The sequence below is a fragment of the Corvus moneduloides genome, chromosome 28, assembly GCF_009650955.1.
Source record: "Corvus moneduloides isolate bCorMon1 chromosome 28, bCorMon1.pri, whole genome shotgun sequence".
NCBI classification, from domain to species: Eukaryota; Metazoa; Chordata; class Aves; order Passeriformes; family Corvidae; genus Corvus; species Corvus moneduloides.
In genome coordinates this window covers 2,020,613-2,036,605 of record NC_045503.1, presented here as the reverse complement: position 1 = coordinate 2,036,605, position 15,993 = coordinate 2,020,613, and the positions used below count along the sequence as shown (strand labels likewise).

Sequence of the window (15,993 nt, the reverse complement as noted above, 5' to 3'; positions counted from 1 at the left end):
AACTGAGATTTAAATTGACATTTATTCTGGTTTTATGGCCGCATCCATCAAGCCCTTCTCATCTTCCTCCTCTCCCTCTCCATGTCCCACCCCACGGGGGTCCGTGCCACCCTCAGGGCGCTGCTATCACCTCTCTGGGGCTCCTCACTGTCTCCTGGGTGACTCCACACCTTCCGCAGCGCTTTGAAGCTCCAATTCAGCAGCAAATCCTCCCCCTCGCTGCCTTTTGGCTGCCGATGTTGACGGGAAGCTCGAAAGCAGCGCTGCTGCTGCAGGAGCACCTGCCCTGCCCCCGCTCTGTCCCCGCATGTCACCGCCTCTTACGTAATCGCGACATCGCTGCAGCTTCCCCGGGGCTGCTCGTGCAAAAAAAAAGGTGAAAAAGAAAAAAAGGAGAAAAAAAACAAAGCCTAAAAAGGACCCAGGGCCATGTGTGGGGGTGCGGGGCTGTCCCAGGGGCGGGAGGTGAGGGACACTTGGGGACGCGTCCCCCTCTCGCCCTGCCCGGGGGGCTCCTGCAGGAGCCGGATGGTTCCAGGGCTTGGGGCCCGTCCTCAAGGTAAGTCCTGGCCAGGAGCTGCTGGGGAATCCGTGGGGTCGGGGCTTTTCCAGGTGTCGGGGGGCAAAGGAGGCAAAGGAGGAAACCATTGCTGGGTTTGTCCGCAGAGCCCCGGGGCTCTCCTGGGACGGGGAAAATCGCTGCCTTTTTAATTTTTTTCATATATTTTTTTCATTTATTTTTCTTCCTTCTTTTAAAATCTTTCTATATTCCCCCTCCCCTTGCCCCCGCACTTTCTCCTTTTCATATTTTAAAATCTTTTTTAATCTTTTTTTTTTCTTTTTCATTTTTTTTCTTTTTCCCTTTTTACTTTGTTCCTGTCCTCCTTTCCTCTCTCTCCCCCTCTCTTTATTATCTCTTTGCACCCTCTGATTTCCCTCAGCTGCCCCCGAATTTCTGTCTCCAAACTGGCACCCAAGCACCCTCCCTCCCCACTGACACCTGGATGCCCAAATATTCACTGTTCTGCCATGTTCCTCCCAAATTCCTTTCCCATCCTCAGAGGTGGTGATGGAGGTGCTGATATTTGTAGCTTTTCTTTTATTATTCCACTTTATTTTCCTCATTGTCAAAGTTAGACAAGTTTTTGCTACCTGTTCTTTCCACTGTGCTTATTTTAGCAGCCAGCATTGCTTTGGATTTCAAGGAAATTTAAGAATAAATAATTATTCTGTTGATTAAAAACCTGTGAAAATGACATTTCTTGGGCCTTCCCAGACTAAAAAAAGTCTTTACTGGGTGCCCACCCAAAGGTTGGAACCTCCAGTTCCGCAGGTGACAAAAGTCCTTGGTTGTAGCAGAGAGAATAAGAGACTTGAATTTTTTTTTTAATATTTAGGATTTATTATTTTTTTGGCCATTCTAAATTTGAATGTTGTTGTGCAGTGGCTTCTGACTGGCTGGATTTCTTGGGGGCAGCCAAAGATTTGTTGGGAGAAGGGAAATACAGTTCCTAAGTGTCCTACATGCCAATTATCCCATATTAGAGCCCTGCTCATAATAATTATTGCAATAATTAATTGTAGGGTGACTTCCATGCCAGCACGAGTGGAAGAACCTGCAGATAGGAGGCAGAAAATATTAATTCCTCCAATTTCTGACTTTTCTGGTTGCCAAATGTGCCAAATTTAAGGTGTCACTTTAAAAACACCTCTTTTAAAACCCAGGCACCTTTAAGGGGTCTCAGAACTTCAGTTCTCTTACAAAGAGTCTAAACCATCAATTATTTCCAGAAAATATTCCAATCCCAACTTGAATTTCTTTACAGCGTGTCCTTAAAAGTTAAATTCAAATGATGCTGGGTTAGGAAATTGAATGTGAAGAACTTTTGGTTTTGTTTTGTTTGCGGGGCCGCGTTTTCGGTGTTGTTTTCTGCCAGTCCAGTTTTTGGGGCCCCACATTTTTCTTTAATTCAAAACTGAGACTTCCACATAATGAGGCCCCTTTAGCTCACAGAGGCTTCAAGAAAAACAGCAGATATTGGGAAAATCTTATTAAAGTCCAGGATTTTTTTTTCCTGAGCAGCTGTAAAACATCTTTGGAAGCAACGACACCAGGCCCCGGCCTTGCCCTTGGGGTCCCTGCCCTAATTTTTCCTGAGGTGGGAACCTCTAGAACACAGCCCAATTTCTGCTGTTTGCAAACTGTTTCTGTTTCTCACACTAATTAATTAATTAATTAATTATTGATCTTCCAGCTTGCCCTGGCTGCAGGGGTATTTTCTCTGGGCAGGATTGGTTTGAAGGGGGCTTTTACTGTGCTACCACATCAATGTGGCCTCAGCAACTGGGGGTGAAATGTCCCCTTAAATTTGGATTTTGAGGAGTTGGGGACTCATCCCGTCTCCTGGGGGTCCCTCAGACCTAAAAGATGGGGTGGGTGAAACCCTTTTGGTGAAAAACCTGCCCTGGGTATGCTGAAATTGGTGCCAGGCCACAGCTCCCTCCTTTTCCAAAGCTATGCAATAATTCAGGTAATTCAAACGAGTCAGGTAAGGTGTAATTAATAACAGAAAATCAGGTGAGGTGTAATTAATAGCAGAAAGTCAGGTAAGGTGGAGTTAAGAGCAGATTTTGCCTTTGTATCTCAAAAAGGAAAAGTACCTTTATTTTCTTGTGGAGTCAAGAAACTCCTCCTGCTTCCGCCTTGTGAGCATTTACTGCGATCCTTAATATTGCAATAATTGGAATATTGCAAAGATTGGAATAAGCAGGGGATGGAAGACAGAGTCCATCGATTTTTGCTGCTTTCTGTCATGGCCTGGCTGTTCATTTCTGCTGTTTGGACACAAACCTGGAAAGAGCTGAGCAGCTTTAGTGGAGACACTCCAGATTTGGCTCAAGTGCAGTTTCAGACAAAACCCAAATCCTAATTTAGAGTCTTGACTTTATTTACCCAGCATTTTGAGACTGATAAAGCCCTGATAAGGACCCTGCTGCCTTGGGCACCGAGGAGCCAAGATTGGGGGTTGAAATGAGCGGTTTCAGCTTTCATGGGTTGCCAGCAGCTCTGCGTGTTACGGAAACTCAGCAGCAGTGACTGTGCCTGAAAAATCTTCGGAAGTTTCATTTATTTCCTGTGATGGCAGAGTGAAAGGGAAACCTCTGAGTGAAAATCTTGATATTAGCAGTTAATGACTGAGAGACGTGATCAGGCTGGGCTGGGAGTGCCTTTGGCACGTGCACAGGTGCAGGAGGCCTGGCAGCCTCCAGGCCAGGCTGGTGGTGAGGATTTGCTTCCTTTCAAAACAAAAAGGAAAGTTTTTAGAGGACTTCAAGTCCTGTGACAGGATTTCTGCAGAAGAACTCAAGGATGGGAGTGTTCCTGCTGGAAAATTATCATAAAATCACAGAATCTCAGACTGGTTTGGTTGGAAGGGACATTAAAGCCCATCCAGTGCCACTCCCTGCCATGGGCAGGGACACCTCCCACTGTCCCAGGCTGCTCCAAGCCCCATCCAACCTGGCCTTGGGCACTGCCAGGGGTCCAGGGGCAGCCACAGTTTGTAACCATAAGAAGACAATGACAAAGGTGCCGTGTGCAGAAATCCATGGTCCTTGAGATGCTCCAGTCCCAGTCTGCTGAATGTGCTGCACATCTCAGTGGGAATGGTCTGGAGCATGAGGGGAAGCAATGAGGTGAGGGTGAGTTTTATTTAGGTCCTGCAGAAACTCTTGTCAATGGGACCTTCTAGCCCTGAGTCGTGCAAGTGCTTGTTCTGGCTTAGGCACAGGAAAAGACTGGGAGAAAGAGAGGGAGAGCTGGACTTGGTTTCCGTTTGTCTGCTTAAAGCTAAATAATTTATTGGGGCTGGAATCTGGCTGGGTTTGCAAAATCCCAGTGGGATCCACTGCCTGTGTGTGTCTGTGGGGCTCAGGGATAAGGTCAGGGCCTGGTTCAGTTTGGTAAATCAGGAATAATTCATAGCTGCTGCTGGGAGGAACCACACAAGGAGCAGGAGGATGGGGATCCTGGAAGTTTCACAGGCTGTACAAAATATTTTGGGTTGTGCATTGTGAAATAGATTTGTGGAAAGATGAAGGAAGGAATTGGGAATATCAAATACAGGAGAAGACTCTTTCCTGACTGGTGTTTGCTGGAGAATGGATTTGGAAAATGAGGGGAAGTCCTTGTTTTTAGAAGGATTTGTTCTGCTTTTCCTCTGGAAGTGTTGTCACTGTCACTTGGTGACAGCGGCACCTTTTCAGCTCCTGCAGAGCAGAGGGATTTTGTCATTTGCAAGTGATAAAAAATGAGCAAAATGACAGAGTTCCACTGTTTTTAAAATAGGGATTTCATGTACCTTCAATGTACCTTGCTGACCAGGGATGGTTGCATCTCCCAAAGATTGGAAATGTGGTCAGTTATTTCCTGCTGGGTCTTGATTTCTGGAGTTCTTGAGAATTCCAGGACAGAAACCCCTGACTTGTTAAGGCTGATGTCAGTTCTTGCTTGAGCCAGCATTTCTGGCCTTGTCTCAGAAAAAGCTCTTAGGCTCAGCCTAATTTTAGATTTCAGTTCAGACCTCCTGGATTTCAGAGCCTGCAATGACGTTCTGTGGGGAGGAAGGGACTTACCTTGGGCTTGCGGCCGCCTCTCACTTCTTCCTCCTGCCGAGGCATCACCATAACCTGTGGGGTAACCTTCAGATAATGATGAGCTTTATCTCTACCCATTGATCTTCACTTTTTAAAAAAACCCTATTGTGACAGCAGTTTTGGTCACATTCAGTATGAAGCAGATGGAATTTTCCATCCCTCTGGGTAGGCAGAGAGGGGAGGAGGGCGGAAGCCAGGCTGCACTCGCCGCACATCGCTCGTGGGCATCCAACTGCTCCTCCAAGGAGCTCCTTCAGCTCCTGGGCTCCTTCTCTTCTCCTCCCATCGTCAGAGTGGAGATCCAGTGGCTGGAAAAGCTCTCCTGCAGTGCCACCCAGGTAAATGCAGCCACACCCGGCAGGTTCCCATCAGCAGCCCCAGAGCGGCTGCTGGAAATATCCCAGGAAATGCCAGGTTCATCCCTGCCCTCTGTGCTGCTGAGGGGCACAAAGGCTTTGTGTGCTCTTTCCTTTCTTAGCAATGATATTCTCAGTGATATTAGAGATGATATTTTAAATGACGCAGGTCTGATATGGAGGGGCTGCTCCTGCAGTCTGGGTCCTGGGATTGCGCTCGAGCGTGATCTCAGGGAGAGGCAGCGTCAGGAGCTCTTGGCCAGGTTGGGTTTGTTGGCATCAATCAGCTCAGGGGAATTCCAGCCTCTTTCAGCATCATTTGATCTGAGTGAAAGAGCTCAGATATCTCGAAGAAATGGCCAGGGGAAGAAGATTTATTCAGTAATTCGTGCTGTGTGTTCTTGGAGCAGGGTCCAACAAGTGGGTGCTGAAACTGAAGGAACAACTAAAGATGTTTGTGAAATTCTCTGGAGTGCCCAGGTTGTTTTTCTGACTTAATTGGTTTTCCAAGGAGAGGTTTGGTTGTTTTAAAAAAATAAGCAGAAATTACGTGAAAATACTGAGATCTGAATTGTTTTGAATTTTTATAGAATCACAGAGTTCTGGAATGGTTTGGGTTGGAGGGACCTTAAATCCCATCCCATCCCACCCCTGCCATGGCAGGGACACCTCCCACTGTCCCAGGCTGCTCCAAGCCCCAATGTCCAGCCTGGCCTTGGGCACTGCCAGCGATCCAGGGGCAGCCCCAGCTGCTCTGGGCACCCTGTGCCAGGGCCTGCCCACCCTCCCAGGGAACAATTCCTTCCCAAGATCCCATCCAGCCCTGCCCTCTGGCACTGGGAAGCCATTCCCTGTGTCCTGTCCTTCCATCCCTTGGAAATTGTCTCTCTCCATCTTTCTTGGAGCTCCTTCAGGTCCTGGAAGGCCACAATTAGTTTACCTTCTCTTCTCCAGGCTGAACAATCCCAATTCTCCCAGCCTTTCCTCCCAGAGCTGCTCCATCCCTCTGATCATCCTGGTGCCTTCTCTGGAGTTGCTCCAGCAGCTCCACTCCTTCCTATCCTGAAGACCCCAGAGCTGATTTCAGTGTTCAGCTGAAATACTCAAATCTCTGATTCCACTGTTTCTAAACTGTCCCACAGTCAATACTTTTCACCCAAACTGTGAAATAAAACAGGGGAAGAAAAAGGATTTATTGAAAGTCCTTTCTCAGAGGAAAAAACCCCCAAATTTATGAATATCTTGCATTGAGCCACAGTGGGACAGGTCAGATTTCTCGGGTTCAGAGGCAACTGAAATGGAGTAAACACTGCGAAAACGTCATTATTTTCTGATTCATTATTCAGCAGCTCTCACTGAGGCATTTGCAGACCAAGAAATGCAAAACTCAGCCACTTGTAAAGGTCCAGCAGCACCTTGGGGGTTTTCAGGCTTTTGCAGCACATTTCCAGCCTCATGGTCTGTCACAGACCCACAGTCAAATTTAGAGGTCAGGTTGTTCCAACCTGAGCAATACCTGAGCTGCTTTTGAGGCTTCTTACCCTGAGCAGAGCAGCCTCAGGGCTGTGGCCTTGGACCACAGGGCCTGGGGAATTGAGGAAGCAGCTGCTTTGGTAACTCAGGCTGGGTTTCCAGGCTTTGAACTCTCCTACCTCAAGACCAAAGAGACAAAATTAATTCTACCGAGCTCCCAACAAACCATCTGTTGTGATTAGGCTGCGGGGACAGTGATTTAATAGCTCAGAGCTCAAAATTTTAGCACACCAGGAAGTTCGTTGTGTCCTTCTGACCTGGAATCTGTAGAGGAAAAGGTGGTTTTCGGGAGTTCATGGTGGTAATAGTAATTGATGTTAATTAATAGTGATTGTAATCTGCTCCAGAGAATCCTTCTGGGCTCTTGGAATCTGAATTTCAAAGAAATGAGTGCAAAACTTCAGTGGAGACCAGATTTTAGAAAAAGCTGAAGGTGAAAATGCCTACTTTTGGAAATTAAAGGCCCTGCAATCCACTGCCAGACCTGCAGCAATATTTAATGCTTGGAGCCAACAATCATTTGGTGTTTTCAAAATAGAAACAGCAAATTGGGGCTTTGGCACAGTGGGCTTGTTTCTGAGTCAGTTTTGGTTTGAGTTTGAGTTTAAAGCTTTCATTCTTCCAGCAGTGGCTGCCCCAGGTCATCGGGTTCTGCTATTTGCTCCTTTTGTGCCTCCTTTCATCACCAGACCACGTTATTTCCCACTGAGACGCAAGAAGTGAGTAATAGCTGTTCCTCAACAGCTCCTGTTAACCACTGTGCAGTGTGAATGTCAAATACTCAGGAATATGAGTAATTAGAGCGAAGCCCTTTCATCTTAAACAGGCTGGGAGGTTTAGAGAGCACCCTAAGACACCACCAAACCACAGGGTTAATTTTTTTTCTTATTACGCAGGTGAAGCAGCAGCAGGGATCAAAACTTGTTTGCTGCTTGCAGTGTTTGTACAGCACAGCGTCCCTGGGAGAAGTTTTCAGAGGTTTCTGATGTAAATCAGCACTTGGGCCTCATTTTATCAGTGTAAGTTCTTGTATCAGTGAAAAATATTGGAGTTATCTCATTTTATCAGAGCAAATTCTCAATAACTCCTGTGGGTTTGATGTGCTGGAGTGGCTTGACGCTAAGGGCTGAGTTCTGATTTAGTTTAGGATGAGATAATTTAAAAGACAAGAAATAGGCAGCTCTCAAGCTCCTTTATATTGGTGTGAAGCAAGGGCAGCTCGGCTCAAACTCTGTGTGATTTCAACTCCAAATTCCAAATTCTGATCCCAGTTTAACCAAAGTAAATTCCAGTGATATTCCCATGGATTGGCTCTTGTACATCCAGGTGATGAATTGAGTGTGACCAGGAAACTGGGAAGGAGTGAGAGTTTGAACCAAAGGTTGTCTGTGGGGTAGTGAATTTCAGAATGGATTTGGGTGTTTTATGGAAAACAACTGGAAGTTTTCTTTCCTTTGCTTCTTTAAAATCAACCATTTTCACTTCAGAGCTAAGAACAGAAACCTCCAACACGAGGAAGTTCTGCCAAGTCACTCTGTGCCCTTTTATATTACATTGATTGTCCTATTTCATTAAAATATATGTAGATTTATGCTTGGAGTTTCATTTTTGACGTTTTAGTGATGAATGCTCCTCTCAGCTGTGCTTTTAAATGAGACTTCAAACGCCCCATTTTTATTGATTGGTTGTAGATATAAATTTTTTCTATAAGTATAAACAGATGTGAAGATTTAAGACAAAGTTTGCAACTTAGGGAAGCCTTAGAGAGAGGTAGCAAAATTTAGAGTCACACATGAAAAATGGAGGAAACAGAGAATAATAAAATACAGATATGATACTACAGGGATTGAATTTTGTATTTAATCCATGTTGTCCTTTCTAATCCCAAGGTAAAACCATGACTGTGGTTCAGTTGTGCATCAACAACCACTTGCTGCTGAACAAGGCCAGATCTTTGTCCCTTTTTTGATGACTACATTATCCTGAGGCAAAGAACTTCACATTTTAGTTGTGCTGTATGAAGATTCCCTTTGTTTCTTTGAAATCTGCTCCCCGATAATCCCAGCTCATTTTCTTTACTCCTGAGAAATAATGAGTTAAAATTTCTCATTGGAGAAGCTGTTTTGGTTGCCCTTTGCAAGATTGATTTTAATTTTGCTGCATCCTTGAAACAAAAAGAATAATCTGAGGGTTGAGGGCTTGCCTTGGGCTCGGAGCAAAGGGAGATTCAGCAGCTGATTTCAGGGTGGTTTGATTGTGTATCAGCTCAGGGCTCAGCACTGAATCAGTTCCTCTGCGATATCAAGTTTTTCCTGGAGGGTTTTGCACACCCCGCTGGAAAGTCCAACTCATCAGAGCCCCCTCTGATCTGTGGCTTGAGGGGGGAGATAAGGGAAAGGAAGGGAGATAGGGCTGAACCAAATCTCTGAAGCTGAGCCCTACCAGGGCCTTCTTTTAGTCGGAGGAGAAGTTTTTACCAAAAATGAGGATCTTTTGAGCAGGGTGGTGGAGAGTAAGTGCAAACCCCTGAGTACAGCATGTCCTCACCCTCACAGAGGTGCAGATTAAACCAGGGCACTGCACATTTAGCCCTTCCCAGCTGATCAGAGGCGTTGTAGAAGTGATAAGAATGGGTTTTACTGCTTATCTTCGTGTATTTAACAATCTTTATATAAAAATTGTGCCTTGCATTCGGCCTGCTCAGAGGTAAAGCTCAAAGGCTGCTCTCTAGAGAAGCAGAGCTTCTGAGATGTGCTCTGTCTGAACAGAACCAGCAGATTTTGAGGAAAAAAAGAGGTGAAAACCAAAGAAACAGCATCATTTTACAAATGTTTTGGTGCTTTCTGTTCGGGGTGCAGAGCTTGGCCTATATTCAGGCGAGACGCTGGTAAATAAATGTCTTTTATACTTCCAGCTGCAGAAACAACAGACACCAAAGCACCTTAGAAACTCTTGGTTGCATAATTCACCTGACCAACATGCTCTAAAGTCACTGCTAATATTAATGTTTCCACTGGGCCCGGTGGGGACGGGCTCGGTGTCACTTTGTGCTCTCCACTGCTGGAGGCCGCGCTCACGAAGAGCCCCAAGACACTCGTGTGGGTACAGGTGTGACTTTGTGGGCTGCAGATAAAAATAACAGGTAGAGTTGAGACTCTGTGGCCTAAACCTTGATGCTTTCACACACTGGCCCAGCTCAGGCTTCATTCCTTGACCTTAAAAGGCCAGATCCTGCCTCCGATAAGAGCTTCCCCTGCCTCCCCCCTTATAGCCGGCCTCCTTCCAGGCCTTCCCCACCTCCAAGGAAGTGGAAATGTTTGATTCCTGCCTTTTCCCCTGGGTTCAACCCTCACTTCTCACTGTTTCACTTCCATGTGCTTCAAGTGTTGAGTTCTGAAGGAAATTCCCACCTTGGGACCATCACTTGGAGAGTGAGGGGTTGGATTAATGTGGGAAAGGTTCAACAAAATGGGTTTTCAGGAAGGTTCATTGCTCAGGTTCTATCTCACAAAGGCCTATTTTGGGTCCCTTTTCTTTGCCCCCCGTGCTTCCCAGCCTGATTGAACAGGGGATATTGGGAACAGTAATCCTGAAACTTCCCATAGGATCTCCTTGTGATGAGCACCAGGAGCAAGGGAAGGACAGAGAGAGAACAACCTGCTCTGCCCACTGCAGGCGAGGAGTTTACTTAGTGAAAAAGCCGCCTGTTGATCTTTGACTCATTCAACAAACAACTCACATCACCTCCAAACCTGAAACGTTCCTGCTAAGTGATTAAGCCCTGAAAAAACTGCATTTCTGCCTCTCGACACTGTGAGAAACCACAAATCCATTTGCTGTAATTCTCCTTTTGATGCTTTCAGGTCAGCAGTAATTCTGATTGAAAGCTGGAGAAATTACCCCAAACACATTTGCGCTGAAGGACATTCTTTGTTTTGGTTTGTAGCTGCCCTCAGAACCTTTGTGTACTCTTTGAGATCTCCAGGGCTTAGGGATAAATTAAAATAAATGCATTCCAAATGCCTTTAATCACAAAATCCCACCGATTTGTGCAGAGAGTACTTTGGTGGGACTTGTCCTGTTTAAACCAGAACCAAACTCTGATCACACTGGGCAGACTGGGAGAGGAAATAGATGTGGATTGGTCTAGTTTGCAGGTCTGAGTTGTGCAGAGGTCACTGGTGATGACAACCTGCCAGTACTGAAGGGTTCTAAATCTGCATAAATAAAGATTTCATCTACAAGCAGTAGAACATTGAATCAAAGGCCTTGCACAGCATTTTAGCCTCAGTGTCCATCTTTGTACTCTACAATATTTGTGTAACTCTGTGTGTGTGTATGTGTGTGTGTGATGGAGCTCGTTTAATCCATCCTCACATTGCTTGATGCTCAAAATCCTCCAGAGATCTTTCCTGCCTCTTTTGTTGGGTGCTTGGGATACCTTAAAAAGGGATTTGGTTTTCTGAAATACCTTCAAATGGACACTGAGTACATTTAGATGGAAGGAATTGTTCCCTGGGAGGGTGGGCAGGCCCTGGCACAGGGTGCCCAGAGCAGCTGGGGCTGCCCCTGGATCCCTGGCAGTGCCCAAGGCCAGGCTGGACACTGGGGTTTGGAGCAGCCTGGGACAGTGGGAGGTGTCCCTGCCCATGGCAGGGGTGGGACTGGATGATCCTTAAGGTCCCTTCCCACCCAAACCATTCTGGGATTCTGGGATTTTATGATATTTTGCTTTCAAAATTTTGTCCTCTCTGTGATTTATGAGTTGTATCCTGGAGGAGTAACAGGTGACTTAGAAAACCAGACCATTCAAATGTGGTCTTTCACGTGAAGCTCAGAAAGCCAAGAACCCTGGAAATTTTTCAGTTTCCTCCAGACACAAATTACAGCTGGACAGTGTTTAGGAATTGTTTATTGCCCACAGAATGAACTCTTTTGAGTCGTGTTGATGTGGGATGATGAAGAAGAGAGGAAAGCCCAAACATGGTCCTATGTGTCCTTCTGAGACCTGTGCTCAGCTGCTCCCTGCCCAGAGCGAGTTCTGGAATGATTTGGAGTTAGATCTTTGCCTTTTGCTTGAGGATGGTTCTCAGCCTCGGAGAAAAGAGTGACTCATGTTGCTCACACAATAAATTCAGCAGGAAGGTTGGAATTATTCATGTGCATTATTGGCCATGTGGGTTTTCAGAAAGCTCCCATGCCACATTTTCACAAACTTGTGCAACCCCAGCTCTCTGCAGGAGTTTCATCTCTCACTTCACCTCAATATCTCAATTTCATTTCATTCCTAAACAGCTTTTTGAAAATTTCTGGCTAAAAACTGCACAATGCTTGGCTTTTGGATGTCATGGTGGGTTTATTGCCTCTGACTCTGGGCAATGTTGAGCTTGAATTATTTTATTTTTGGGGGACAGAGGTGGGGGAGTTTTCAGCTGAAAGCATCACCAGTCCTCTTCCCCTCAGCAGTGTGAGCAGCCCTGCCAGGAACCTCGGGGCACGAGTCCCCATGACTCAGAAAAGTCCTTGTCACTTACAGAAACAGCTGCTGGGATTATTCCGGCTCCGAGGGGAGCCATGAGCACATTTCAGTGCTGATAAAGTGTCCTGGAACCAGCACACACCGAGGGGGCACCTCAGTCACCGTTTGTGTGTTGGTGTTCGTGGGTCACAACAGTGTCAGAGTCAGGAGATGAAGTGAAGGACCTTTCCAAGGGCCCTGGGGATTGAAACGTGGCCAATACCAAAACTCCAGTGCCTCGGTTGCTCACTGAAGTGAAACAATTATGCTTTTCTTCACCATTTTAGGGTAATCCTGGAAAAGTGGTGGCTTATCAGGCTCGGTGCTGGCTGGTCCCTCTGGCCCAGCTTCCTGTTGAAAGGGATGTGGTTCTTCCTGAGCAGGGAAGAATTTCTGAGTGAGAACTGCCACAACACCTCAGGGAGATTATTCACAACATCCTGTAGTGACAGGACAAGGGACAATGGCTTCAAATGGACACAGAGTAGTCAGTTCATTGGGATATTGGGAAGAAATTCCTTCCCATGAGGGTGGGCTGGCCCTAGCACAGGGTGCCCAGAGCAGCTGGGGCTGCCCCTGGATCCCTGGCAGTGCCCAAGGCCAGGCTGGACATTGGGGCTTGGAGCACTCTGGGACAGTGGAAGGTGTCCCTGCCCATGGCAGGGAGTGGGAATGCGATGATCTCCACTGTCCTTTCCAACCCAAACCATTCCATGGTAGCAAAGCTGTTTTGTAACCCTGCTTACAGCTCCTGCCCAAAGTCTGTGACTGAGGTAAATCAGTTCTTCTCCCTGTGCCTTCCTTATCTCCCAAACAGGGCTAATGACTCTTATTTCCTTTGTAAGGCAGCTTGAGATAAGTGGGAGATCACTACTAGTTTTTATCGTCTTGATTGAAGTTATTCAGATAAAGTGTGACTGTTCGCCGAGTCGGCGAATTGTGTGGGGTGCAACTCTGCTCAGTCATGCTCGGCTTTTAGAGATCCTGGGGTGGACTTTGCAGAGACTTTGCTGAGATGTGAGTGAGTGATTGACTGATTGATTGATGTGTTGACACATCAGGACCTGAATATTTTGAAAACGTTTCGGAATCTGAATATTTTGAAAAGTTGGCTCCACAATGACAGTAATAAGCGGGATGAGCTGTCCTCATTTTCCACATGTGTGTAACAGAGAAAAAACAACCCCATTCCCATATTAATTTACCCAATGGCACTAATTACCAGCACCATTAGTGGTAACTAATGAACGTTCTCATTCCGACAGAACCGCAGCTTCCTTCTCCACCACCATGGAGAACTTCCTGGCCCCTCGGAGCGAGCTGGTGCTGCAGCAGGGCAGGGCCCAGCTGCTCCTGGGGAAGGCGGGTGGACATTCCCGGCGGAAGCAGGAATTCATGCCGGACGACAAGAAGGACACCATGTACTGGGAGAAGAGGCGCAAGAACAACGAGGCCGCCAAGCGCTCGCGGGAGAAGCGGCGCCTCAACGACGTGGCCATGGAGAGCCAGCTGGCAGCGCTGAGCCGCGAGAACGCCGTGCTCAGGACCGAGCTGCTGTCCCTCAAGCTGCGCTTCGGGCTCCTCAGCCCCGAGCCCAGCCCCTGCCAGGGCCGCCCCCTCGGGCTCTACCTCAAGGGGCACCGGGCAGCCTCCCCACTGCTGGGCATGGAGCCCTTTGCTGGTGACTCCTGCTGCCCTGCCCAGAAGAGCTTCGTGCCCAAGGTGCTGGAACCGGCTGAGCTTCCTTACAAAACTTTCAACCCCTCCACAAACATCTTCGGCTGTGGCTCCAAACCCATTCCCATGGACACTCCTGGCCTCCAGCAGCCCAAAAGGTTTGAGGCGTCCTTCAGCCCCACAGTTTGCTCTCCATTCCTCAGCTACCCCTGCCCAGACAAACACCCCTTCCCCTGGCCTTGGCTGGGCAGCACCTGCTTCTTGTGCCCGTCCACCGGCACCACCGAGGCCAGGAAGGAGAGCAGCATCTCAGTGTCGGATGAAGATGACGAGCAACAAGTGCCCAAAACTTCTCCTGTGCCCCTCTGCAACGTGCCCTGCCCCTCAGAAGAGCAGCTGAAGGGCCGGAGCTTTGCTGCCCTCCCACACAAGCTCCGGATTAAAAGCAAAGCCCTGGGCGGTCTGGAGGAGACTGGGCTGGACTCACACTGAGGCAGCACAGGAACGGCTGCTGTGGGGCCACAGTGACTCATCCCAAGGACACGGATGGTTTGGAAGGATGAGGTGGGAGGGAAATGTGTTTTTCTCCAAACATGGATGTAATTTTCCCTGCTCTGTGTAAACGCTGAGGGAGTTTCTGGGGCTGCATCACTACAGCACAGCTGCAGCTGGCCAGGACCCTGCGGTCCCCCGGTCTCACTGGTGGCTCTGCTACCACAGCAAGCTCGAACTGGAGGTGTGAAGGGGCAGGAAGAGGCCAAAACAGTGGGGATGGTTCCCACACAATGTGACACCTTGTAACTACAGCTGCCAGGGCTGTCAACCACTGTAGTGGCCTTCGCTTCATCACCGCCCTCATCCTCACCAATGTGCCTGAAGTCGGAATTCCCTGACACAGGAAACTGTTGATGGAACCAGCTTCAGACCCCTCAGCTGTCTGGAGAAAATAAAAAGGGGTTGTGACTCTGGGAGTGTGGATTTACGCTGGCATGCAATGAGAGCAGCACCTCCTCCACTTTATTCCAGTTTACAATAATTTATCTCCAGAGAGAATGAACTCTTCTTCTGTGACCAGACACGCTGTGATCCAGAAGATAATTTCATTTATCTTTGCAACTGTTCTTATGGAAAACGAAGTATTTTTTTTATCATTATTATTATTGAAATGCAAAAAATATTGTAGTTTTGCTTCTTTCTTTTAAAAAAGGCATTTTTAGACCCAATCTTTGAGTATTTGGGAACTCTTTATCAAACAGGCACAAGCTGCACGTGGTGTTTGTATTCCTGCATCTGCTGGGACACAGTCCCTGTCCATCCTGCCTTCTGCCTGCTTTTCCTTTGTAAGGGGTCTTGAGCCTCCTAGGAGCTGTTGCTCAGTTTTCAAGCCAAAGAGAATTCTCAGGGATGCATTCCAGGTATAGCTGTAACTTCCTCTCCTCAGATCTTTCCTGCTTTCTCTCTTTCCCCAAGGAAAGAATGCTCTTGCAGTTCTGATGTTGCCAGGTCTGTCAGCTCCAGACATTTTTTGACATGTTGGACAAAACCAGCCCAATCTGATGATTCCATCAGTCCCAGCCTGTTGGAAGAAGATCTCAAAGTGAAAAAGTGACTTCAAGCTGTTCTCCTCTGCCCCAACCACACATTTTCAGTCCATGTCCCAAAGGACAGAAGAGCTGCAAGGCCTGCCCAGCCCTGCTGGGAACCAAAGCTGACAGTGGAGCTCAACATCCCTGGGAGTCTCCACCTTTTCAGTTCTCCAGCTTAAGGGATTCTCCTGTTCCTCTGTGTGTCTGCCCCTCTGCTCCACTCAGGTGAGACCCCACCTGCAGAGCTGCCCCAGCCCTGGGGCCCAGGAGGACCTGGAGCTGCTGGAGCCAGTCCAGAGGAGGCACCAGGATGATCAGAGGGATGGAGCAGCTCTGCTGGGAGGAAAGGCTGGGAGAGCTCGGGTTGTTCAGCCCTGAGAGGAGAAGCTCTGGGATGACCTCATTGTGGCCTTGCAGTGTCTGAAGGGACCAACAAAAAACATGGAAAGAGACTATTCACAAGGACAAGGGGGAATGGCTTCCACTGCCAGAGGGCAGGGCTGGATGGGATCTTGGGAAGGAATTGTTCCCTGGGAGGGTGGGCAGGCCCTGGCACAGGGTGCCCAGAGCAGCTGGGGCTGCCCCTGGATCCCTGGCAGTGCCCAAGGCCAGGCTGGACATTGGGGCTTGGAGCAGCCTGGGACAGTGGGAGGTGTCCCTGCCCATG

At 47.8% G+C, this 15,993-nt stretch overlaps 1 protein-coding gene across 2 annotated transcripts; it reads left to right on the top strand.

Moving 5' to 3' along the window:
* The first annotated feature begins 358 nt into the window (after positions 1-358).
* On the top strand, positions 359-15,601 carry LOC116436135 (nuclear factor interleukin-3-regulated protein). 2 transcript variants are annotated; one of them, XM_032093067.1, is made up of 2 exons: positions 359-559; positions 13,329-15,601. In XM_032093067.1, exon 2 carries the CDS (start codon positions 13,354-13,356, stop codon positions 14,230-14,232), a length of 879 nt encoding a protein of 292 aa, XP_031948958.1. In that variant the 5' UTR covers positions 359-559; positions 13,329-13,353; the 3' UTR covers positions 14,233-15,601. The 2 variants fall into 2 exon arrangements, with proteins under 2 accessions (XP_031948958.1, XP_031948959.1); XM_032093068.1 differs by lacking the exon at positions 359-559 and adding an exon at positions 3,547-4,994.
* The last annotated feature ends 392 nt before the right edge of the window (positions 15,602-15,993 follow it).

Bases quoted from the DNA above. Each gene is read 5' to 3' on its own strand.
- LOC116436135 (XM_032093067.1), top strand. From the start codon at position 13,354: ATGGAGAACTTCCTGGCCCCTCGGAGCGAGCTGGTGCTGCAGCAGGGC.